The following is a 26,104-nucleotide window of genomic DNA, read 5'->3' on the forward strand; positions in this document are numbered from 1 at the left end:
TTCAGAGGAGTTGTCAGTTCAGCATACACAAGTTATGACGAAAATAAGTAATTAAATTGTTTACAAAGATATACATGCATTGTCGTGGTTTCAAAGTGTATTTAAAGCAGGGTATAGCTGCAGTGCACTACAACACAGTGTATGGCAATCTACGTGATGATTCTATGTTGATAATTAAATAATCATATGGTAATGACAGCGTATACTTGTCTGACAGATGTAGACGTCACTTCATGCTAACCCTTCGTGCATACGCTGATCTGACGGCGTATGCTGATCTGACAGAATAACGGCTCGCCTCAAACTCTCGCTGTCACCATATTGTTTATTTTCTCCGTGCAGCGTGATTGGTAGAAAATTTCCAGGTTGGGAGGGGCAAGGGACTAGTGATGCATGCATAGGGTGTCGGATAAACAATACTCGCAGAGAATTTGACAGCAAAAGTTTACTATTTGAATGACAATTTATACTCGATGGTTGCGATATAGCCATTTTAACTATTGTAAATTGAAAATATCGCGATACATCGAGTGTATCTGATACTTCGCCCAGCCCTATTTTGAACCTTTTCACAATATTCAAATTTTTTGAGATTCAGAATTTGCAGTTTTCATTAATTGTCAGTAATAATCATCAACACTAAAAAAAATGTTACATTTGAAATTTATCAGTCTGTATGTGATGAATGAATATAATATACAAATTATGCTTTTGGAATGGAATTAGTGATTTAAATAAACTTTTTCATGATATTCTTATTTTTTGACCAGCACCTGTAGACTCATTCTCAGTTTGTCAGTTTCCGACACTTGAGGAACACTGAGAGAACCCTGAACACCAATGAAGAGAAGCGGGATAAGCAACATGTGACGCGGAGGGAACCTGACCAAGCATTCATATACAGTATGCTGAGTATGGAGTGAGGATGAGTTGGTCAGGTTTACATTTATGATCACATTTGTCAGGTAACTTTGCTCATGCAGTAATTTTAGGGGGACACTGTAAAGGTTCCTCTCTGCTCCAAGTTTTGTCCATTTGTGGATAATGTTTGTAATTGTTGTTTTCTGGAGTCCCAAACACTGAGAGGAAACGTAACTGTTTCTAGAACGACACATGTCAATGACTTTGTTCTCATCTGTTCTTAAATTTCTTCAAATCAGGACATGATGTTGCTTTTTGAGCTCTTTTGTTTGACTTGAGATATGAAACTGTGACAGTAAAGCTAAAAATAAGTTTTTAGTTTTACAGCTTTGTATTTCTGTGTTTAGTCAGTCTATATCAACTTTAGCTGAAATCCTTACAAAACAGTGACAAGTTCTTTAATGACACAAACAAATTTGTCCTGTATAAAACTGTGAATTTTATATCGGTCCTAGTTTAAGTGTGGAATTACAATAGCACAACTAAAATAATTTTTTATCCATTAAATACCACAACATTCCCCAGAACCTTGTAAAGCAGATAAAATTTTAAAATCAACCAATTTAGCAGTATTTATTCTTTTGATCAAGCTTTATTAGTGATTTCATAGAACAGAAACATTAAAACACTGGAAATTAGTTTAAACAATCATCACAAAGTAAGAATTATTGCTAAACTACTGTAAAAAGTGCAAGAATATTGAAGTGAAAATCATTGGCATAAACATGTGAGTCTAGTACATTTACTGTCATTTTCCATTTATGTTAATATTTTTATAGCAAGAATGTAGATTTCCCAATAGCTTCCAACAGCTTAAAAATTGATACATAAAATTACTTAAAAATATTATCCAAACATTTGAATCAAATTTAACATGAATGAACATTAAGTATTTTTTTTCAAACAGGAAGTGTATTGAGAGACTATGACTGCAGGTGAAATAGCCTTAAGTGTCCTTTACACCACATCAAGATCAACCTAAAGTCTCCAAAATCATTCAAATTTACCAGTCATTTACTAAATACAGAAAAACTAGAAATTATTCATACTCTATGCAGGAGTGAAATCCTATGATGGAGGTGTGGGTGTTTCTTCCCAGTTGGGAAGCCAACTGCAAGGTGTGCAGAGGGAATTATAGTCTCTTTGTGCAATGGATGTAAGCGCTGTTTTACCCATAGGCGTAAATCTCAGGGGGGTTGTGGGGGATCCGGACCCCCCCAATCTTGGAAAAGTCTAGAATTGCCCCCCCAAAAAATCATCGAAGAAACGTTTGTATTTAAATAATATCAATATGAAAAGACACAAAAAACACAAGACGAAATAAATCTACCATTTATCTCAGAAAAAAATAAGAATGAATTTTTAGGTGCCCCCTACCATTATTACATTATTAGAACAATGGTTCAGTCCAAAGTGTGGGAGGAGCAACAGCAGCAATGGAAGGGGCACATGATGGTCAGGGCTGCTGAAGTGAGGAGCTAGCTGTTAGCTGTAGCTCTACATCACAAATAAAAATCCTGCAGTAAGTAAATACTTAAAGCAAAAGACATGTAACACATTTTGTTTTCTTTCACTGCTCAATAGAGTGGAACATATTAACAATAAAAATCAGACTGCTGTTCGTTGTTTCATTACTTTGACTGAATCATGATGAGCTGCTTCATTAACAAAACTGTTACACTGCTTTCATAGACTTAACCTTCCTGTTATGTTCATTTCGACGGTACAGCAAAAATGTTCGTGGGTCAATTTGACCCGGGGAGTGTTTAATTATGCAATAGTGTCAGAAACCAAAAAATTCCTCCAAAACATTTTTTGTATCTGATTATTAAGTCCAATACTAACCATTTCAATCAATATTTGTGCAATGATGTTTTTTTATTTCTCAACATTTTGTTTACTGAGAAAAACACGTTTGATGTGCATTACTAGTCATTTTTGTTCCTGCAGCTTGAATGTGGTTTAAAAACTTTTTAAACCACATCTTATGTTACATTTCACTGTAACTTTGCTGACCCCCTCCAAAATTGCTTTTAAGAAATTTTCCTGTTTATGGTCCCCCCCAATAATGAGATGGGATTTACGCCCTGGGTTGAACCTCAGGGAAACTTGAGTTGAGGTTCTCATGCAGAGATCATCCATGTTCTGGCTGAGTTTTAATGTCAACATGTGGTGTAAATTTAGTGTCTTATTGACTTAATTTATTAACACAATAAAAAGAAACAAAATCTGGTTTGTCATTTTTTGCTCATCTTTTATACTTTGAGAAATGTTCAGTTTGGGATTAGCTCTTTTTATATTTCTGCAATGATCCTGATGTTCTTACAAATATCATGATCATTGCATTAGAGATCACCATTTAATTTTTACTACCTTTTAAAAACCTTAGGAAAGAGGTTTTTAAATTTTGCCCAAGGACCCCTATGTTCAGCTTCTTTTCTGGCCTCAGATTGATGCTTTTGCTGCAGCTGGAATTTTGCTTCTTGAATTTCTCTTTTCTTCCGCTCCTTCATTTGGTTGTAGTGCAGCTGGAATTCTGCTTCTTGAATTTCTCTGTTCTTCCGCTCCTTCATTTGGTTGTAGTGCAGCTGGAATTTTGCTTCTTGAATTTCTCTGTTCTTCTGCTCCTCTTGTTGTCTTCTCAGCATTTCTAACTCCATGTTCTCTGCCCTTCTCATGTCCCATTCATGCCTCCTCTCCTCCACCATCATCCTCCTTTCCTTCTCCATCTCCTTTCTCCAATCCTCTCTTTCCTGCTGTCTGTCCAACCTCTCTCTCTCTGTCGCAGCCTGGAATTGTTCATGCATTTTCTGAATCATTTTCTGATACTTTTCGTCTATTTTTCTCTCCAGTTCTTCTTTCTCTTTACGTATTTCCTCTTCTTTCTCCTTCAGGATTCGTTGTTTCTCCTCTTCGATTTCCCTCTCAGCCTCTTGGAACATCTCATTGGTGTAGTGACTTCCTCCATTCCTGTCAACAATGGTTCTGATCTTCTTCAGCAGCTCAGTGACCTGAGGTTTCTTATCTTTCAGCTTGTTGTTGAAGACATGATACTGACCGTTACATCTGGACACCAAATTCTGCAGCTCTGGGCTTCCAGACAAATAATCTTCAATGGTGGTATCATCAAGATCGTCTCCACGGGTAAACAGAACCATGCTGTATCTGTCTGCTGCCTGTCCAAAGAGTTCTTGAATCAATTGCACTGATTGTTTTTCTTCTTCTGTGATTCTGCCGATTTTAACAACCACCAGGAAGATGTGGGGTCCAGGAGAAGCGTAGCGGACGCACTGACTCAGATCTTTGGTGGTTTTATCTTTTTCAAATCTGGTGTCAAACAGACCTGGAGTATCAATGACAGCAACCTGCTGTCCATCAATATTACTGGAGCCTTTGGAGCAGTTCACAGTCAGGGATTTGGCGTTGCATTTGGATTCAAAGCACTGTCGACCCAGAATGGTGTTTCCAGTAGCACTCTTCCCAGTCCCAGTCTTCCCCACCAGCACAATCCTCAGCTCCTCGTTGTTTGTAATGTTTGTTCCTGTGAAGAAAAAAGTTTGAATCTGAATTAGAATCATCATGTTGTGCTCAGAGCTTCAGCCTCTGTGTGTCTGGAAGAAAAGAAATGATCCATCTGAGACCTTGGGAAGCATTGAGGGAATCAATGACATGGATAAGATACAGGTGAAATCAGAAATGGAAGAGGTATATTTTACATTGGCTTGAATTTTCTTTTTATGTTTGTAATAATAAAAACTAAATCTTCAATCTCTACCCAATTACCCAGTTGTATAAAATCTGGTAGTTGTATAGAAATATGAATGCTATATATTGTCAAAGCAGGAAGTTATGATTTAAAGTTATTGGAACATTACAATTGTCATTTACTGCCACTCTGGTAGATTTGCTGTTTCCCTGCAATTTCTGTATACAATCACTTAATGGTTTAGGTGCAAGTCTGTTTAAACATTTAAAAATCAATTTTAAAAGTTTATGACTTAAAAGGTTAGAAAAATCCAGCATGCCAAATTTAGACAGAATGTGACAGTGATGGAATCTGATTATATTTTTGATATTAAACCTTTAAGGCCCGATTATAGAGACTTTCTAATGGTTTGAGTACAGTTTGGCTAGTCTGTGACCAGACAGTAGCTGCATATTACAGATGAGAGGATCAATGAGTTAAAAACATATTAGCACATTGAAGTGTTAGACAGTTTCTAATAACTTTAAAACAATTTTTATCTGATCTAACAGTTTTGTGATATGCAATATAGCACAACATTCATATCACCATGTATATTGTGATGGGTGGCAGCAATGATATATATCACAATATAATTTGTATAAAACAATAGCAACAAATAAAAACATTACATACCAGTTGAGTGGAATGTATATATTTCTATGCTTAATAACCACTTGAATGTTATTTTAAAAATGTAAAACTGTTTTTAGGTTGTTTTTGTGTATGTTATTTGCATGTAATGTTTAACTGTTTTGTTATATTGCTGCCTATCATTGCCAAGTCTCCTTTAAAAGTCTCAAATCTCAATGGTGACCACCTGGTTAAATCAAAGTTAAATATGCAAATGAAAAATATATTTCTGTATAGAAACACAGTAACATTAATGTAATAGACGTCTTGTAGAATCCTCCTTTTTTCTCCTATGTGACTGGAACTTGTCCTCTGCATTGCTTGCAATGACAAACTGGTTTCTACACCCTCGGGCAGTATTATGTAAAGTTTATTTTTTTACAGCTTTATCTCATGTTATAAAGTTATTCCCTCATTAGAAACACACTTGGAGTGTTACCTTCATTCACACATATTTGAGAAATCCTTTCTTTTCCTGTGGTATTTTGAAAAAGCCTTTCCAAAACAACTAAAAGCAAAGGAGCGCTCACTCAGAATAGCATGGGTCTTAGGTAAGCATAACTAGCCTTTCATTTTTAAATTCCTGAGCTTTGAGTTTGAGTCATTTCAAACAGTTGCTCTACCCTCTCCTGCCTTTTATATTAATTTTAAAAATGTTTTCCAAACTCCCTCCTCACATTTATTTTCATGTTTCGGCAGGAGTTTCTCGTTTAAGTATGTCCATTTTTATATAATTTAAAATGACATTTTATTTCCTCATCTTTATTGTTTTGTGTGAAAAGAAAATTTTTAATATTAGACTTTCTGGCTTTCGGGTTCATGGTTTATAATAAATGCACCTTTGACTATTGAAAAGTGTATTTGTGGACCTTAAAGATTTATATTTGAGTACCGCTGACCTAATAATACACCAACAATCCCTGACACTAAACTTTCCATTAATACTATTTAATCTAATTTATGGCAAGTTAGAGAGAAGCTGCCAAGAGCATTTTGAGTTGTTTTGATGATTTCAGTCTACTTCCATTATTAGTGTGTTCCTTAGTTCAGTCTTGTTTCTATTTTACTTTCATTCAGTCCTTTCTCAGAGATCCTAGTTTGTTTATTCCCTTTGTCTAGTTACTCTTTGATTCATCTTCCTGGCTCCCCTGTTGTTGTGTTGTTGTGTACTCTCTCCCTCTGCTTCCCTTCACACCTGCAGCCTGATAGTCTATAAGCTCAGGTCTTTTGTTCCAGAATTCACCCTCACAGTTTTTAAGCCTTTCTCCTGCTCACAGTTCTTGCTGGTTCCTCCTGTTAAATCACACCACGTCCTGTTGATTCTCTGTTGTTCCTGGTTCTTGTTATTTTTGTTCTGTTGCGGCTCCCTGTGTTCCTCTTGGCTTTTTGTTAGACGTTTTTGTTTTTTCATTCTTTATTACATCGTTAAAATCTGTTCAACTTCTCAGACTGCTGCCTTTGGGTCCAACACCAACATACGTCATGACAGTGGCAACCTTATTGCAATTATTCAGATTAAGTTAATTTACCTTTTCTTTTCATCAGCTGTATTCTGTCTGATTAGAAATTAATACATTGAGATGACGTAAAGGTGAGAAAAATACATTTAATGTATTTGGTTTTAATTGAAAAAGAGAGAAATATCAGGTAATGTCAAAATATCAACAGTGACTAATATCACACTATAACAAATTAAAATCTAGCATTGTATAAAAAGATGACGTAATTACAGAAAACAAGGCAGAAAGTGAAAAGCTCCACATTTATATAGTTAAGTTTAATACATTAGAATATGAAATAAGGTAAGGCCTGTTAGTCAATTTAAAAATACAGTTTTAAAACAACATTCAAGCATTTTCATTAAGTCCACATTTTTGTGTGTTGAAAATGTTTTCTCATTGATATTAAATGTCATGTTTTCTTTAGCTGTACGTGGAAAATCATTATAATTTACAGAAATAAATGTTTTAAGACATCTTGTGTGCAATGATGTGTGTATTTGTATACATGTTTCACCCAGTCACAAAGTTCCTAAAAGAAATGGGCTTTTCAGTAATATGGGTCTGTATATTTTTGTTAAATATTTTCTACATCAGAATAGACTCAATATTTAGTTATCCTGACTTACCAAAGATGGAGGTCATTCTTGGGATCCGTTTGGAGGTAGCCATGATCAGTTAGAGAGCGGTGTGGACACTGCAGCTGCTGTGAAGTAATGAATACAAGTTTACAAGTCTTAAACAGCCCTGAAGACAAACTGAAACTGCAGTTTTGATTGGCTCTGTCTACTGTTTTATGTACTTTGCTTGGCTGACAATCAAGGACACAGTTTAGACTTGATAATTATGCCTCCTCTCCTCCACCATCATCCTCCTTTCCTTCTCTATCTCCTTCCTTCATTCCTCTCCTTCCTGCTGTCTGTCCAACCTCTCTTTCTCTCAGCCTGGAATTGTTCATACATTTTCTCAATCTCTTCATTATACTTTTCTTTTCTTTTTCTCTCCAGTTCTTCTTTCTCGTTACGTATTTTCTCTTCTTTGTCCTTCAGGATTCATTGTTTCTCCTCTTCGATTTTCCTCTCAGCCTCTTTGAACATCTCATTGGTGTAGTGACTTCCTCCATTCCTGTCAACAATGGTTCTGATCTTCTTCAGCAGCTCAGTGACCTGAAGTTTCTTATCTTCCAGCTTGTTGTTGAAGACATGATACTGGCCGTTACATCTGGACACCAGATCCTGCAGCTCTGGGCTTTCAGACAAATAATCCTCAATTGTGGAATCACCAAGATCGTCTCCACGAGTAAACAGAACCATGCTGTATCTGTCTGCTGCCTTTCCAAAGAGTTTTTGAATCAATTGCACTGATTTTACTGACAATCAAGGACACACGTTAGACTCGTTAATCAGTAAGGGTGTGAATACTTACAAGGTCTCTGTAATTGATGTCGCCCTGCTGGTCGTTGCTCTGTCTTTGACAATATAATGAACAAGTGTGAAACAACTTTAAACCACTTATATTGTGCTTTACTCACTTTCTGGGTCGGCTTTACTCTGCAGACCTGTTGCCACGGCAACACGTCTGTTAACCCACAGTGCAGCAAGTGATACAGTATATTGACCAGAATGTCGTGTAGTTAGCTTCCTTCTTTTGGAACGGTCTCCAGTCTGCTTGCATTCACACCACATGAGAGTTCACTTCAGCTGGACCGAGACCAAGATTTTTAGGTGGATAATAGTTCGCTTTTATGATCCACATTGGAGTTTGATTTCATTCATATTTCCCCAAGAAAACCAGACTCCACAGACAAATAAACTTGGGTTCAATTAAAATGGACTAAACAGGGCTGGTGTGAATGCACTCTAAGTTCAGTGCAGAGAGTTTCAGAACATTTTGTGCTCAAATTAAAATATTCAGTCTCACAGAGACGCTGCTGCTTTGGAGAAGGTTAAAAACTAAACCACAATTTATCAGAGTGTTTTCAAACTGGGTTATAATCGTAGCCCCAAATGTTGATAATGTGTTTTATCTTTAATCCTTTTATGTTCTTTTAGTGCGGGGTATCAGTTTATTAGTTTATTCCAGTATAACATAAAGTTGGCTTTTCAAAGTCTTATCTGAGCTTTCCTGTAAGTGGGCTATTAAACACAAGCTTGAATTGCTGCATCAGGCTTCTCTGCTTGGAAGAAATGTATCATAAAAGCATATCTTTCTCCACCTTTGACAAGAAATTAGTGCACTTACTGGAACCACAGACTGTTCTGCACAAATCTCATTCAAACTCTTCAAATAATTTGGCTGGAGAACAATTCAGCTGACTTACAAATCCATTAATTAAGCAAATAAGGAAAGTTTTATGAAAAGTTATTATCAATTAAGAGACCAATTGCTAAATAAAACAGCCACTTTTCTAATAAAATGCACAGAGAGAAAGATTCATTCTATTCTCTATTTATTCTCTTCCTTTAAACATGCAGGTGGCCGTTTGCTGCTCCTACTGGGATACCTACATGGAGTATTCCCAGTCTTGTCAAACTAACTGCAAACGTCATCATGAGCTGATTGAATATCCACATGTGGAGCAATGCTTTTAAAGAAAGAAGAGTTCCTTGACACAGAATGTCCTTCAATGGAAGCTGTGGTCAGGGAACCCTTAACTCTCATATATTGAAGAGGAGCGTTTACTGGTAAGATAGAGGTGAATTGGCCAAGGATTGGCAGAAGACTGATTAGTCGCTGTAGCTTGGGTTCTTGTGGGGTCACAGTTCCAGGGAGGTGTAGTCCAGAAACCAAGAAGCAATGGTGGAGGCCACAGGATGGTGATTGCATTGGAAGGCAGACAGGTAAGCAGCACAGACTTGGAGGAAACGGAGCGGTAAGTCATCAGTCATGGAACTAAAACCAGAAAATCTTTACAGGAGATTTTGAAGTTATGAGAAGAAACTCAGGCAGCAGAAAAGGGAACATCCAGAGTACTGCAGGAGTACCTGCGAGGAAATCACAAAGGTTAAGTAACTGAATCCAGGAACTCAGAGGATTTAGAGAGCAAAGACTCAAAGGGGCACTTTGTACCATGGAAAGTAAACACTTATGCACAGAAGAACTGGCTACTGCTCCTATTTTCCTCAGGCTGATGACTTGCAGGATTGTGTGATCAGTTCCAGGGATCTGCCCTCTGACAAGCAGCAGCCTCCTGGTTACTTCTGATGGATAACTAAAAAAAACTACAGCAAAGAAACTCCACAGTATCCAAACCCCCCGATACCCATCAGTACCCCCTGCCCCCTTAATGGCTGCCACCTGGTGGACCGGAAGTTGAGGAGCGGTAATCAAAGATGAGGTTAGGGTCTAAAATAAAAGACCCTATTTAGACCACATTTGGTGCCGCGGTCTTCCGTAGCGGCACCGAAGACCGCTCCTCCGGACTCTAGTCCTCTCAATCATCAAGGATGGTACTACCATCCCCGACCTTGTCAAAGGGAGTCCATAATCCAGGGATCAGAAAAAGCTCATCAATATCTCAGGTGGGTGGAGGGGGCTTGGCAGGAGAGCACAATGTACTGGTCTGGACAGGCTTGATCTGGGAAGCATGAAAGGTGGGATATGTGATGATGTGGGGTTTGAAGTAGGACTGGGGGATACGAGTAAAATCCAATATCCTGATAAATTTTTGTGGACACTTTCTGTAGAAACGAAACTTAACTTTAGCTCATCGTCTGACCACTAGGCAGTGACGTAACACACCAGCAGACCAGGAGGCGGACTTTAGGATATAAGCAAGGTGTCTTCCGTGTTTGAGCAGATGCTGTATAGATTCGGGCCTTTACACTTGACATCCACATAAGCCTGTAAGGGTAAGTGTCTCTCTTTTCTAGCGCTAAAAAGAATAAAAAAAGTAAACTCTGATTGTTCTGTGTTGGCTGATTTCCTGTTCATGTGCTCACACGTTTTGGGTCCGTCGAGTTTAAATTACAACAAATGGTAGCAGAGGATGGTTTTGTGTTAAGATACGAGCAGAGATTGGACGGGACAGGCAACAGCCTGCCGGGACAGTACATGGGTGTTGGGCCCAAATAAACAGGTGAGGAAGCTTTTTCCTTAAATATACACCCTTGTACTGTTTCTTTGGGCTGTCTAAATTCCATATATCAGCCGGTGTTCATATTGAGTTATCTGATTTGTCAGTCGTGTCGTACTGTTTTCTGTTGGTTGGTCTAAGTCTTTTATTATTCATAGGAGCAATATGTAGCAGCATAAATGGTACGCTGCCACTTTAAGATCAATTTCAGCTGCTGCATATAAGCAGGTCTCTACCTGCCACAAGACTACTTGCGTCATGACGTCAACTCATTCTGCTTAGTTTGTTTGCTGAGCTGTGCTGGGTAAGCGTGGCTGTTTCTTTGTTTGTCAGCTTTTATCATAGCCATTAATGCAAGCTGGTTTGATCTGTTTAGCCTCCCTTGCTGTGCCTCCAACTCCTGGACCAATTTGTTCGGTTGTTTGCTGCCGGGAAGGTAAGCGCTAGCGTGGCTAGGTAACATCCGTCTCATGTAAACGAAGCCTTTATGTAGTATTCTGTTACAGCTGCGCTCCATAGGTGAATTTGTGGATCTGTTAATCTGGCCGTGTGGTAATTTACAGGTAAGCAGCTACCGTAAGTTATAGTTTTTATCAGCAGTTGTATTAATAATCTACTTTATTTTTTAGCCTCCTGCCGAGTCCCTGACTATTAAATTTGGATGTACACTCGCTGCTGTTTTGCCTACGATGAATTGTTTTAAAAGATTTGTATGAACTTTCCCCGCTGCCGGGAGCATCGATGGCACTACGAACAGGATAAAAAGCAATATTGTAGTGCTATTGTATCACTGTTTTATTCGTATTGTTTCATTTTTTTGTCTTTCTTTTAGGGACTGAGGCTTCTGTGGTGGCGGTGGTGACCCCTGGTGGCGGTGTCTTGTCTCGTGTGTTTTGTGGAACACCCCTTTTTTGTGTGTGTGTTTGCCGTGTCTTTGTAGTGTCCAGGGTGATCCCTTTTCTTCACTGGATGTTGCCCCCTTTCCTTACTACTCTCCCCCCACTGGTAAGCCTCAGTTTCCTTTGACATTTAAACATTTTATAATCAACTTTATTAAAAATGCATTCACTGTTTTAACTATTCAATTTCAGGTTATTGTTAAATTAAACAACCTATTAAAGTTTAATAAATTTTTTGTAGAATTGTCTGAATCTTGTCTCATTTCCTGTAGAACGTACCTGTGTCCTTATTATTATTCTATTTTCCTGGAGTTATTCCAGGTGGCGTTGTCGGTTTCCCTTATCTTAAACTTTAACATCTTACATTTGGGTTTCCTAATAAAGAAAATCCACCCCCAGGTTGCCACAAATATAAAAAAAAAAGAAAGAGTTTGGGTCGATTGGCATGCAGTGAGAACTGGCCGTCTTCCCCTTGCGTCAGACGCGGCGAAGGTTAAGGCTGGGTTTTGTCGGTTTTGGCCCCGAGGAGTGCTGCCCTCGAAAAAGAACGCGCTGGCCAATCTGGGTCAGCTCGAGAAACGCTAAAAGCGGTGAGAGCTGACCACCATAGGACAACGTAGATATTGGGTTAAGGTTGATCGCGATCTGCTCCTCAGATGAAGTATAAGTACAAAGGATAAGTACAAAGTAGAAGTAAAAGGTTTTGCCATCGAGGACAAAAATAGGAGCTCTGTAGAGCGTGGATCCATTTCTGTGTTTTGTGTAAAGTTGTCTCTTTTATGTCAGTTGTGTCTCTGTCAGCTGTGTGTGTCCGACTCTGCCGCCGAGCAGACGTTTTGTCCATGCTTCGCTTTTCTGTTTGTTGTAAATGTGCTTTTAAACCATGGTTGGGGTCTGGGAACTGTAATTTGGGGAAAAGTTTTTAACTTTATCTGCTGTGTTGGTTTTCTCGCCGCCGTGCGAGCAAAAAAAAAGAGGAAAAAAAAAAAAGGAGACAGGGGCTCGCCGCCGTGCGAGGCAGTAAAAAAAAGGCAGAGAAGAGGAGAGGTGATCTCTGGGTTTGAACATGGCGGAGGAGGTCGACAGGGAGAAATACGACTAGATGTGGGGCGCAGGGCCCTGGATGACGCTCGGGGAGCAAATAGATGGAGTAATAACTTATCTGGGGGAACATGACGAATTCCAAACGGACTGGGATGGACAAAAAATACAAAATAAATTAAAAAGTCTGGTTGAAATGGATGGAGGCGATTTGCTAAGCAGACAGCCCCTGGGGAAACATTTGTTGCAGGGAATCAACAATTCTAAAAAACATTTGATAGACACTATGCAAAAAGAAGGAGAAGCAGGAGTGTTCACTAAAAGAAGCTGTAAAATAAACAAGCAGAATGCAGAGAGAGAACTCAGGCAGAGTGAAAAACTTTTGGTTTCCTGGCAGGGACTTTCACATGCATGTGAACACAAAAAACAAAAAGTTGCCACCAGCTCTGAACACACAATCATAAATACAGACAATTCACTTCCTCCACCATATAGTGGAGACGAAACTCGGCCTTCCCAGGGCATTTATCCCATAATTAACATTACACAGGGAACTTTAGCAGTCGAGGGGGAGACAGCTACCCCACAAAACACTCCGGAAGTCCACACTGGGAATGAAACCCCAAACTGGACTATATTAGATCAGACCCCATCCACACCAAATCCCATTGCTTGGTCTCAGTTAAATGACACCTTTGTCAGATCTGCTCAGAGGTTGCAGAACCTGTGTGACAGAGCAGAACAGATGGAGAGAGATAGATAGATAGATAGATAGATAGCATTTATTGTCATTGAACAGAATTCAACGAAATTTCCATTGCAGCTCCCGTGCAAAAGGTCAAATATATACAGTATAAATAAGCAAACACACAATAATAATAACAATATATACAACTAAATTAACTAAAGGCACTCAACCACACCAAAGAAGTAGCAGCAGGTCCAATTATGGCAAAGTACAGATAATGTGACAGTGAAAAGTGCAGAACAGTGTGGCTGTGTGGGGGTGGGGGATATGTATGTGTGACTGCGAGGTTATGATATGTGTGGGAGGGGGGGGCGGCAGGGAGTAATGGCTCTGACGGCTGTGGGGAAGAAACTGTTTCTCAGTCTATTTGTTGTAGTCCGTATATTCCTGTACCGCTTGCCTGATGGCAGCGGCACAAACAGTCTGTGGCCTGGGTGGCTGGGATCCATGGCTATGGATCCAGCTCTCTTCTTGACCCGGTCTGTGTAAATGGAGTCCAGGTCTGGGAGGGGGCATCCCACAATGCCTTGTGCTGTTCTCACCACCCGTGTCAGTTGTTTCCTCTCCAGTGCTGTGCAGCTACCATACCACACAGTCATGTTGAGGCAGAGGATGCTCTCGATCATCGCCCTGTAAAAGTTCACGAGCAGCCGTGAGGAAAGTCCAGCCCGTCTCAGTTTCCTGAGGAAGAAGAGCCTTTGTTGTGCTTTCTTCACCAGGTGGGAGGTGTTTGTGTTCCAGGAGAGGTCAGACGTGATGTGGAGGCCCAGGAACTTGATGTTGTCCACACGTTCCACCACTTCTCCATCTATGAGAAGGGGAGTGTGAGTCGTCCTCCTGGACCTTCTGTAATCCACAATGACCTCCTTGGTCTTCCCTGTGTTCAGCACCAAGTTGTTGGCTGAACACCACTGAGTGAGCTGCAGAATCTCCTCTCTGTAGTGGGTCTCGTTGTTGTCTGAAATGAGACCCACTACTGTTGTGTCGTCCGCGTACTTCACGACTGTGTTGGTGGGGTGGATGGCCACGCAGTCGTGTGTAAACAGGGTGAAGAGAGCTGGGCTGAGCACACAGCCCTGCGGGGTGCCTGTGTTGAGGACCAGTGGGGACGATGTTGAGCCACTTATTCTCACCACCTGAGGCCTGTTGGTGAGGAAGTCTCTGATCCAGTGGCACAGTGAAGCGGGCAGCCCCACCTCGAGTAGCTTCAGCACCAGCTTGTCTGGGATGACGGTGTTAAATGCTGAGCTGAAGTCTACAAATAGCATCCTGACGTAGGTGTTGGGATGCTGCAGATGGGTCAGGGCTGTGTGCAGAGTGATGGAGACAGCATCCTCTGTTGACCGGTTCGCTCTGTAGGCGAACTGAAGGCTGTCCAGGTTTGCGGGGATGAAGTCTCTGATGTACCTCAGAAGAATCCTCTCAAAGCACTTCATGATCACCGGGGTCAGAGCGACGGGCCGGTAATCGTTCAGGCTGGTGATGGACCTCTTCTTCGGTACAGGGATGATGGTGGAAGACTTGAGGCACTCAGGAACCATGGCGAGCTGCAGGGACAGATTGAAAATGTCCAGAAACACTCCTGCCAGCTGGTCGGCGCAGGTTTTCAGCGTCTGGCCTGACACCTTGTCCGGTCCTGGAGCTTTGTGGGTGTTGATCCTCCTCAGGGTGGACGTCACCTGATGCTTCTGTAGGACGAGGGGCTGGTGCTGCTCTTCCAGTTGGGGTAGATGTACGGCTTCTCTGCTGCCCGCCGTGTCAAAGCGGGCAAAGAAACTGTTTAAGGTGTCAGGCAGGGTGGGGTCGCGGCTGGTCAGCTGAGTGCTGTGTTTGTAGTCCGTCATGGTTCTAATGCCTCTCCACATGCTTCGGGGGTTGTTGTTGATGAAATGTTCCTCAATCTGCTGTTTGTACTGGAGCTTGGCCTGCTTAATACCTTTTTTCAGTTCCGACCGGGCCCTGCTATAAGCCAACCTGTCTCCAGACCTGTAGGCAGCATCCCGGGCTTTCAGCAGGGCCCGTACTGTGCTGTCCAGCCATGGTTTCTGGTTTGGAAACACTTTTATGGTCTTAACAGGGAGGACAGCGTCGGTGCAGAACTGAACATAGGACAGAACGGACGATGAGTATTCCTCCAAGTCTGCGCCGTCCCTGAACACACTCCAGTCTGTATGCTCAAAGCAGTCCTGAAGTGCAGAGGAGGCCTCCTCAGTCCAGACCTGAACTATTCTGGTGGTCGGCTTAGTTCTGCAGGCCAGAGGCTTGTAGACAGGAATCAGCTCCACTGAGATGTGGTCAGACATGCCCAGATGTGGAGCTGCTACAGCCTTGTAGGCTCCGGGGATATTGCAGTAGACCTGGTCCAAAATGTTATTGTCTCTGGTGGGAAAGTTTATGGATTTGTGGAATTTGGGAAACACAGCCTTCAGTTCCACGTGATTGAAGTCCCCCGCCACAATCACGGCCGCCTCCGGGTTGGAGTTCATCTGCACGCTGATCAGGCAGTACAGCTCCTCTAATGCTAGCTTAGCATTAGCCCTCGGTGGTATGTAGACGGCCACGATCACAATGGACGAGAGTTCTCTCACCAACTTGAAGGGTCTGCATTTCACCGCCAGATATTCCAAGTCAGGAGAGCAGAATGTTCCGACAGAGTGTGTGGCTGTACACCAGGCATTGTGTACATACAATGCCAAACCTCCGCCTCTGCCCTTACCCGAAGCTGCAGTCCGATCCGCCCGGAACAGAGCGCGCCCCATTATCTCCACCGCTGCGTCCGGGATGTTGTCATCCAGCCAGGTCTCTGTGACAACAGTCACACAGCTGTCCATCCGGCGAGAAGTAATCCGGAGTCGCATCTCGTCGATTTTGTTGACGAGGGACCTGGCATTGGCGAGGAAGAGGCTGGGGAGGGCCGGTTTATGAGGGCTAGCTTGTAGCCTAGCACGCACGCCGGCTCTCTTACCCCTCTTTTGTTTGCGCTGCCTCCTCCGTCGCCTTTGCAGCAGGGGGGGAATGATCATAGTCCCAGGTGTTCGTAGCAGCTCTGGAGGAATAAAGTCCAGCTTGGTGGGTGTGTGAAGTCCAAACTGTGTTCCTATGTCCCACAGTTCTAATCTGCTGTAAGTTGTAACGGCTTCCAGTAGTGTGTTGAGCGAAGACATCAATAAAAACAGGCTAAAAAAAACGAAAACACGGGAGCTCCGAGCCGCAGCGTCTACACGCGCCGCCATCTTAAAGTGTTAAAATCTAATTCAGCCAAAAACGTTAAAATTAAAATAGTTAGACCTGCTGACCTCTGGAATGACTTTAGCAATGGGAGATTTCAGAGCAATAATGAGCAGAGCTATGTCTGGCATGGTTATGAGAGACATAGAACACGCAGCAGGGACCCAAAATGTAAGTAATTCTACTCCAGCACATCAATTCATCACACCTTTGGCACGGGAAATAAAAAGGCAGTTTCCACTGGCCACAATCACTCCCATCACCAGGTTTGAATGGGATTGCAGCATGGATCCTAAAGAATACATAAATAAAGCTGCAGAAACCTGGCTCGGACAAACTACAATTAATCCAAAAGGCCCACACTCAAACTTAACTGAAATGTTTAGAGAGGCGATCTTGAAAGGTGTTCCTGATCAGGTTGTACAATCTATAAGAAATAATCCAGATTTAACAGGGTGCGAGTACGTTAGATGGGAGAGGCATCTGCTCCATCACTTATTAAAGGCACAAGATGAGTTAAAGAAAAAGCAATCTGACACTAAGGATTTAGAGACTCAGTTGTTGAAACTCCAATTGCAGGAAGCAAAACAAAAATTGAATAAAAAAAAAGAACATGGTTGTGGCTGCAGGTGCTGCAACCCGCACACAGAATGCAACTTCCTGGCAAAACACTAATCAGACTGGGGGAGGACTGGTTCCTCCTCCTGTTTTTTCTGTTTCATATCCTCAAAACAGGTACAGAGCATTTCCTCGTGGACGGGGAAGGCGTTTGGCAGGTCACGAGGGCGGTGCTCCGTGGAGGGGTCATGGGGCGCGGATCAGGGGACCACAGGAGGACATATGCTACCGGTGTGGATGTGTTGGACACTGGGCAAAACATTGCTGGGCCATACCAAATCACGGGGAACCAGGTATGATCCCCCACAATCCCAATGCTATACCTGGACAGTATTTTCAGGGGAATAACGAGCCCACACAGAACATCTACTGACACGCCCCTGGAGACCCACAGCCCAGCATGGGAACTGCAGACCCCATGCTGTCAGCAACACTGGAGGGGAGAGAAACACACTTCCTGGTGGACACAGGTGCTACACACAGCACATTGAACTTTGTTTCTCCCCTCAGTTTGACGTCACAAACTGTATCTTTAACTGGGTTCTCAGGGACAGAACAAAGTCTGCCTTTCACTAAGCCTCTGACCTTCACACTGGGCAATCAGCACCTGCAACATTCTTTTGTCAGCTCTCCCACAACTCCCGTCAATTTGCTAGGAAGAGACTTACTGATAAAACTGGGAGCAACAATTATGTGCTCGGTGAATGGATTAATTGTTTCCTTTCCCGATGGCACGTCCCTCCCTTGTGCAAACTTTCTCACGAATGGACAATTTCTCATGCAGCCAGTTGTTTCTGAGTATGCAGACATATATTGGGGCCTTTTAACGAACTTACCCTCCAGCCGTCTAATGTCAACGTTTGTGGACTGGAAACCTTGGCTCCTGTGTCTGTGCTCCTACGTCTCTCCTCCGGATCCCCCCCACGTGACCCTGTTCTACGACAGAGACGTCTCTGAATGGTACCAGGAACCTTTCCTTTCCACTTCGGAGGAAACAACCTGGGAGGTAAAAATCTCAGATATTTATGTAGCTCCAGTTGGTGTAGCTGCTGCTGTTTCTTTCACAGAAACGCAGTCAGAATGGTATCAAATGTCTGATGAAGCTGTGCCTCACATCTCTCTCTGTTTGCACCCTGAGCACCAAGCAAAAGAATTGGGCCCAATGATGAAACGCTCCCTGGCAGCCACAGATTGGATTGCGACAGCAGTGCCAGGTTTGTTTTTCTCCCCTTCTCTTGACACATATAAGACCAGCTTTTCAGGTTCTGAAACAGTAGAACTTCATCATGAACTTGTGTCCAGGCATCACGGTAGGGAAAAATCAGACCACCCTTCAGCAGAACATATGATAACATCTATGCCTGCATCTCTCTGGGCGGAAACGCCTATGGATGTTGGGCTGGTCTCCTGTGCTCCGATTTCATTTCAGGTGGACTCTGAGAGACCCATTTGGATTCCTCAGTATCCTCACAAATCCGCAGCTGAACAAGGGATCGCAGAAACAATAACAGGGTTAATAACAATAACAGGGTCTTGTTGTTGCGCAACACCCCCCCCTCCTTTCTCTACTCTCTCACTCTCTGCTTCCTCTTCTGAGAGGGGAGATGTGCTACCAGCTCTCCTTCTAACGGGTTAATTGAGTTTCCTAAATCTGCTGGGATTTACCCTGTCCAGAACTGAAGTAAACTCTGTTTAAGCTGGTTTCGAGAAACGATTCGCCTGGTTTCTGACGGCCAACATCCAGGTGTCCCACCCTTCTTCCCCCTGTGAATTAGCCAGACTGAGCAGCCTACAGCCAACTAGTTTCACAGAGCACACTTGTTAACGGTCGCTCGTTCTCTATTTTACAACTTGCATTTGTTATTGAACCAGGTTGGTTTTAGTGACTCGGGCGAGTCCCAAGGATGATGTTTTACATTTGGGCTATCAGCAACCTAAAAACATTTTCCACTTCTTCCTCTCCAGAATCAAACATCATAGCTATTTTACAACCATCAAAGAACTTTAAGGTGACTCATTAACTGAATGTCCACAACATCTTTTAGATTTTCTTTATGCTAAATATTTTATTGGTAAGGCATTTTTGCAAGGGTCAGTACAGCTTAATTCAGTAGCAGAAATATTCCAATAAGTAAAATCAATCATCTAGTCTATCTTTCCCTACTGCTGACACTGAGAACTAAAAAAGGGAACCTTTGAGAGAGACGGACGGAGTTTGGCATTTCGAACCCCAGACCTGGCCTGATGATGAAGAAGGTGTTGCAGCAGGAGGAGAAGTTGATCGGCGAAGGCAGGAATCTCTGTAGGTCTGATGAGCTTCTTCTCCGCATGGATGGTGAGGTCACACAGGACTTGCAGGAAGGAAGGCACCAGTTCTTCTTCTTTGCCTTTGTTCTTTGTCTTTGCCTTGGTCTTTGTCTTTATCTTCATCTTTGTCTTTGGGGTCTGAACCCAGCTGATGAAAGAAGTGCGATTTGAAGCCACAGGTTGTGGGCCTGACGGGTTGGTCCCCATGCGCAGGACAGTCTTCGGCTCTGTGGCCCCGGTTCTTCTTCAGCTGCAGAGTTCTTTGTCCATCTCGATCTTGGCTCGAAGCTGCCCGGAGGATCCAACCAAAGGTTCCTCTTTTGCACCCACCTTTTATAGGGTTTATCCACCCATTTGGTGCGTTTGCATTGGCTAGCACTGTTGCTGTGCTTGTTTCATTGGCTGTCTGCTTAGACAGATGATCTCATATCCATCACTGTCTTACAGACATTTCCTGATGTCTGTGCTAATGTCTCAGGGTTGATCAACCTCCTATGTCCCTTGCCTGCATGACCTTTTCTCTGAAACGTTTACATTGTTCAATCTGTTTCTAAATAAGGCGCTGATCATCTCTGCTCTCCTGTTAGTTCCCCTTTTTCCCTTAACCTTTCACCTACCATCTACCTCCAACATATCAGTGATCTTTAATTGCAGTTACACCTTCTTACACCATTTCAAGTTTAATGTCAAAATCACATTTATATCACATTTATTTTCTTTAGCTTCTCTGATTTATCATTCATTTATAATTTTATAACCATAACTTATTAATTACTCGCATTATAATCCTAATGTGAGTTATTACAGATGTTTTCGAAAATGAAACCAAGAATAATCCATGATTCTAATTATTTGATACCAAAGTTACAGTTACTTGTTTTTCTTGTAAGTGTTCCCACAAATGTACGTGTAAATATTATTACAAGTAAACCAATATTAATATAAGTATTTTACTTTGAATCTTATCAAATTACTCAAAATGTTTTAGATTTCATTCTTTAAAACTTTCATGCTTTAAAATAAGGAATAGTCTCAGCTATTTTTATAAATCTGCAGGCTGGAAACTTACTTCCTCTTTTTCCAGGAAACCTGCTTTTCCTGTTTAATGACTCTCTCTGACTGACTATGATTTCTTATGATTAGATAGAAAAAGGTAGAATTAAAGCAAAGTTTGCATGAGACAAAAACAACACACACAACCAGATTTATTTTATTGACACTTAAGTCTACTGTTGGGCCTAGATGTCACTTGAGTGATTCATTTTAAAGATAACTTTATTTATTATTACTGTTAAACTAAAATCTCCAGCATGGGGAAGTGGGATGAGCTCGGATTTTCTTGACAAGGCCGGAGTGTTGGAACCCTCACAGTCTGACTGGAACACACCCATTTTACCAGTGGAGAAAAAAGGTACTGGCAAATACAGAATGGCTCATGATCTCAGAGCAGTAAATGCAGTTCTCAAGACAAAAACTGTGCCAGTTCCTAATCCATATGTCTCTATTGCCGCTTTGACTCCTAGTCAGCAGTGGTACAGCTGTATTGATTTGGCAAATGCATTTTTCTGTGTCCCACTAGCTGAAAGCTGCAGGGACTACTTTTCATTCACTTTCAGGGGAGAACAGTGGCGTTACACCAGGCTGCCACAAGGTTTTGCCCTGTCTCCAGGGCTGTTTAACCAGGTTTTGAAAGATGTTTTGCAGGATTGCCCCCTTCCGCGAGACACGACCCTCATTCAGTATGTAGATGACCTTTTGCTGGCCGCACCAACCGCGGAGCTTTGCGTTAAAGCCACCTCCCTGGTTCTGGCTCACCTCCATCAAAAAGGTTTTAAGGTCAGTAAAAACAAATTACAGATTGCACGGAAACAGGTTTCATTTCTGGGCAGAATCATTTCAGCAGGAACAACGGGGATCTCTCCCTCACACAAGCAGTCCATTTTGCAACATCCAAAGCCCACCAGAGTAAAAGATATGCTCTCCTTTCTGGGTTTAACTGGCTACAGCAGAAGCTACATTCCGTCTTACACGGATCTGACCCAGCCGCTTCGAGCCTTGGTTGATGAACAAGGCATGAGAAATCTGAATAATCTCCTCTTTTGGACAACTGAGGCAGAACAAGCTTTTATAGCTGTAAAACAACACATGTCGTCCGCTGCAGAGCTCTCCATGCCAGACTACACTTTGCTGTTCTTTCTGGATATTTCTGTTACAAAACTGGCCGTTAACGGAGTTTTGTATCAGAAAAAAGGGGGTGAGAGACAAATCATGATGTATTTATCTGCAATTTTGGACAAAATGGAACAGAGACATCATCCCTGCACACAGCATGCTGCTGGTGTAGCCAAATTGATACAAAAACTGCACACATAGTCATGGGACATTCACTGTGGGTGTTAACGTCACACAGTGTAGTGGCATATGTCAACTCACAAAGTTTCACCACGACAGCGTTGTGACAACAAAGACTTTCTAAAGTCCTGGAAGCTCCTAACATTTCATTCACACACGAAGGCGTAAACATGGCAGTCTGTTTTTCAGAAGGAGAACCACACGTGTGTGCAGAACTTGTGGCAACAGAAGAGAAGGTAAGACCGGACCTTCAAGCAGCTCCTCTGATGGGACCAGAGGTGAAACGGTTTGTAAATAATTGTGAAATGTGTGGACAGTTTAACCCTAAGAAAACTTTGAAGCCACATCAGGGACAGTTTCCTCCACTCACATGTCCTGGGAAAGAGGTTGTGTTGGATTTCACTGACATGATAAACACGGTGCAAGGCAAAAGATATTTGCTGGTTTGTGTTGATGCTTTCACAGGATGGCCTGAAGCGTGGCCAGCAGCGAGAGAAGATAGTAAAACTGTCATAAAATGTCTAATCAACCATTACATCCCCAGGCACGGTTTTCCAGAAAAAAAATCAGATCAGACAATGGAACACATTTCAGAAACAAGGACCTGCAAACAGTGGAAGCTCATCTGGGTTTGAAACACAAGTTCGGTACGGTTTACCACCCGGAATCCCAAGGCAAAGCAGAACGAATGATTCAAAATGTGAAAACAAAATTGGCTAAAGTTTGTGCACAAACTAAATTAACAGTGACCAAGGCGCTAGAAGGACTTAAGGCCCTTAGTAAAACGATGCATGAGCACTCTGGAGTTTCAAACCCCTTGTATAAGTGGTTCACGGATCTGTTTGGAAAATATAAAGAAACCATCATCTCTTTGCTCCTTTCTGTGACAACCTTCCTGGCACTCCTGATCACCTGCGGTTGCTGCTGTGTTCCTTGTCTGAGGTCTTTAGCTGTAAGGTGCATAACTTCATCTATAGAGAAAGGGAGCGACAGTGATGGGAAGCCCCCTACCTATCAGATGGTTTCTCAGAAACGTAAAACAACCGTGAACCTGCAACTTTCCAGAGTGTAATCCTTTCTGGGTGTGTCCGGATGAAACTGAGCCATCTCGAGACACGTAGAAACCGATTTGCCGTCACATGATGCCAGGAGACACTGTTTTGAATAACTTTGTAGATCTCATTAAAAAATTTAACCTGCTGACTTTTTAAGATTTTGCCAGTATCATTACACTGGGTTTTGAATGACTTTTTGCCTAACACATTGATTTGCATATTTTAAGTGTGTTTCTTTCATATTATGTGCACTAAACATTTCTTTTCAGTTGGTAAGTTCGCATCCCTTTTTGACCATTAACTACTTTCACATTTTGACCTTAGGGATTTCACCTCTCAAGTACAAAAAGGGATCTTCACACTACGTTGTTTAACATTTTGATAGCAATATACCTAACATTAAAAGTTTTTTATTCTCATTGAGTTTTGGATTATTGACGCTTGCATTTTAACTAACATTTCATTCATTTTGCAGTATTCAATTTATGTTTTACCGCCATTCATAGTATTAACCTTGCACTGCGTTAAATTTACATTTTATTGTTTGTTCACAGTTTACTACAAATAAAAATGCCGGCATCACCTCCTAACACTTATTTTTACTCATTTAACTTTATTCATTAAAGGATTATTAACACTCACATATTATTTTCGAACTAATAGTAACTAACATTAACAATTTTGTTTAAAGTTTCATTTTGCTTTACTTTATTTTTACCTTATATTTTTCAGTTCCTTTTCAGCCTGTAAGAGGAACATTGTGGTGTCAACCCGCCGCCATTTTGGGGCCAAATGGGGCGCCCTGTTCGTTTTTACCTCCGATGAATGAAATGAAATGAAACCAACAAGCACCGAAATGGGCCCGGGGGATGTTTTCCGAACAGTGGGCAATGTCTTCCTCAGGATGTGTTGCTCCCCGAATGTATGATGTTTTTTCAAAGATGTGTGGTCTCTTAGAGACCACAAGGGGGAGTTGTTGAGACGTTTACTCCAGACACTCACCATACATGCATGCACACTCAACTACGGACACAAAGATTCTGCACAAAAGCCTTTTGTTTCATACGGACACTTTCTGTAGAAACGAAACTTAACTTTAGCTCATCGTCTGACCACTAGGCAGTGACGTAACACACCAGCAGACCAGGAGGCGGATGTAGCGAACATAGTCACATGGGCATTTTTTTTGTACATATTTTGGGGGGTACCGTTTGATTGGTGGCGTCATCTGACCACCTCAGTAATTAGGTCGTCACTTGGTCACGTGATGCTTTTGATAGAGAACTTTAAGTTTCGTTTTATACTCAGTTGGTGTGCGCAAGCGGCAACAAGAAAGACAAAGAACTGAAATAAGGAAGAAATGGACTTCTAGCAACTCCTAACCTTCTGGTTGGAGGGGCATACGGTATGGACAATTGAGTGGAATATTCTTGTGTTTGTATATGTGTAATAAGTTTCATTTGAATAATTCATATAAGGGAACATGACAATTTTATTGATGTATATTTGTCACCGTGTATTTTATTGCAGTGTTCACGGTGGTCTTGGACGTTTATGCGGCAAAAATTCATTTAATAAAACGTTTGAAACCATCAGTCGAAGTGTTGCACCTTCATCAACCAGCGAGAAAAAGTTGGGAGCAGCTACAGCGGACTTTAGGATATAAGCAAGGTGTCTTCCGTGTTTGAGCAGATGCTGTATAGATTCGGGCCTTTACACTTGACATCCACATAAGCCTGTAAGGGTAAGCGTCTCTTTCTTTTTAGCGCTAAAAAGAATAAAATAAGTAAACTCTGATTGTTCTGTGTTGGCTGATTTCCTGTTCGTGTGCTCACACGTTTTGGGTCCGTCGAGTTTAAATCACAACACTGTCAAGAGTGGACAAGACAAAGATTGTTTCTTAAAGACCTCCAAAGTGGCAGGCGGCCACGAGTTGTCACTTTGGAGCTACAGTCACGGTGTTCTATTAGATTATCATACACCGTCAGAATAGCATACATGCAGTGAGTACTCATGCCTGCGCATGTGCATTAAGAAGTCCGACCTTCAGAGGAGTTGTCAGATCAGCATACACGACAAGTTATGACGAAAATAAGTAATTAAATTGTTTACAAAGATATACATGCATTGTCGTGGTTTCAAAGTGTATTTAAAGCTGCAGTGCTCTACAACACAGTGTATGGCAATCTACGTGATGATTCTATGTTGATAATTAAATAATCATATGGTAATGACAGCATATACTTGTCTGACAGATGTAGACGTCACTTCATGCTAACCCTTCGTGCATACGCTGATCTGACGGCGTATGCTGATCTGACAGAATAACGGCTCGCCTCAAACTCTCGCTGCCACCATATTGTTTATTTTCTCAGGGGCAAGGGACTAGTGATGCATTCATAGGGTGTCGGATAAATAATACTCGCAGAGAATTTGACAGCAAAAGTTTACTATTTGAACGACAATTTATACTCGATGGTTGCGATATAGCCATTTTAACTGTTGTAAATTGAAAATATCGCGATACATCGAGTGTATCTGATACTTCGCCCAGCCCTATTTTGAACCTTTTCACAATATTCAAATTTTTTGAGATACAGAATTTGCAGTTTTCATTAATTGTCAGTAAAAATCATCAACACTAAAACAAATTTTACATTTGAAATATATCAGTCTGTATGTGATGAATGAATATAATATACAAATTATGCTTTTGGAATGGAATTAGTGATTTAAATCAACTTTTTCATGATATTCTTATTTTTTGACCAGCACCTGTAGACTCATTCTCAGTTTGTCAGTTTCCAACACTTGAGGAACACTGAGAGAACCCTGAACACCAATGAAGAGAAGCGGGATAAGCAACATGTGACGCGGAGGGAACCTGACCAAGCATTCATATACAGTATGCTGAGAATGGAGTGAGAATGAGTTGGTCAGGTTTACATTTATGATCACATTTGTCAGGTAACTTTGCTCATGC

General features: G+C 41.6%; 2 protein-coding genes across 2 annotated transcripts in view; both read right to left on the bottom strand.

Annotated features, from left to right (window-relative positions):
- The window catches only part of LOC116730794 (GTPase IMAP family member 4-like), a 100,351-nt gene that overhangs the window by 42,616 nt on the left and 31,631 nt on the right, over nt 1-26,104 (bottom strand). The gene's annotated exons all lie outside the window — the stretch shown is intronic.
- On the bottom strand, nt 3,291-4,576 carry LOC116731562 (GTPase IMAP family member 4-like). Its single transcript, XM_032581385.1, has one exon. The coding sequence runs from the start codon at nt 4,500-4,502 to the stop codon at nt 3,291-3,293; it is 1,212 nt and encodes a 403-aa protein (XP_032437276.1). The 5' UTR covers nt 4,503-4,576.

The sequence above is a fragment of the Xiphophorus hellerii genome, chromosome 13 (genome assembly GCF_003331165.1).
Source record: "Xiphophorus hellerii strain 12219 chromosome 13, Xiphophorus_hellerii-4.1, whole genome shotgun sequence".
NCBI lineage: Eukaryota > Metazoa > Chordata > Actinopteri > Cyprinodontiformes > Poeciliidae > Xiphophorus > Xiphophorus hellerii.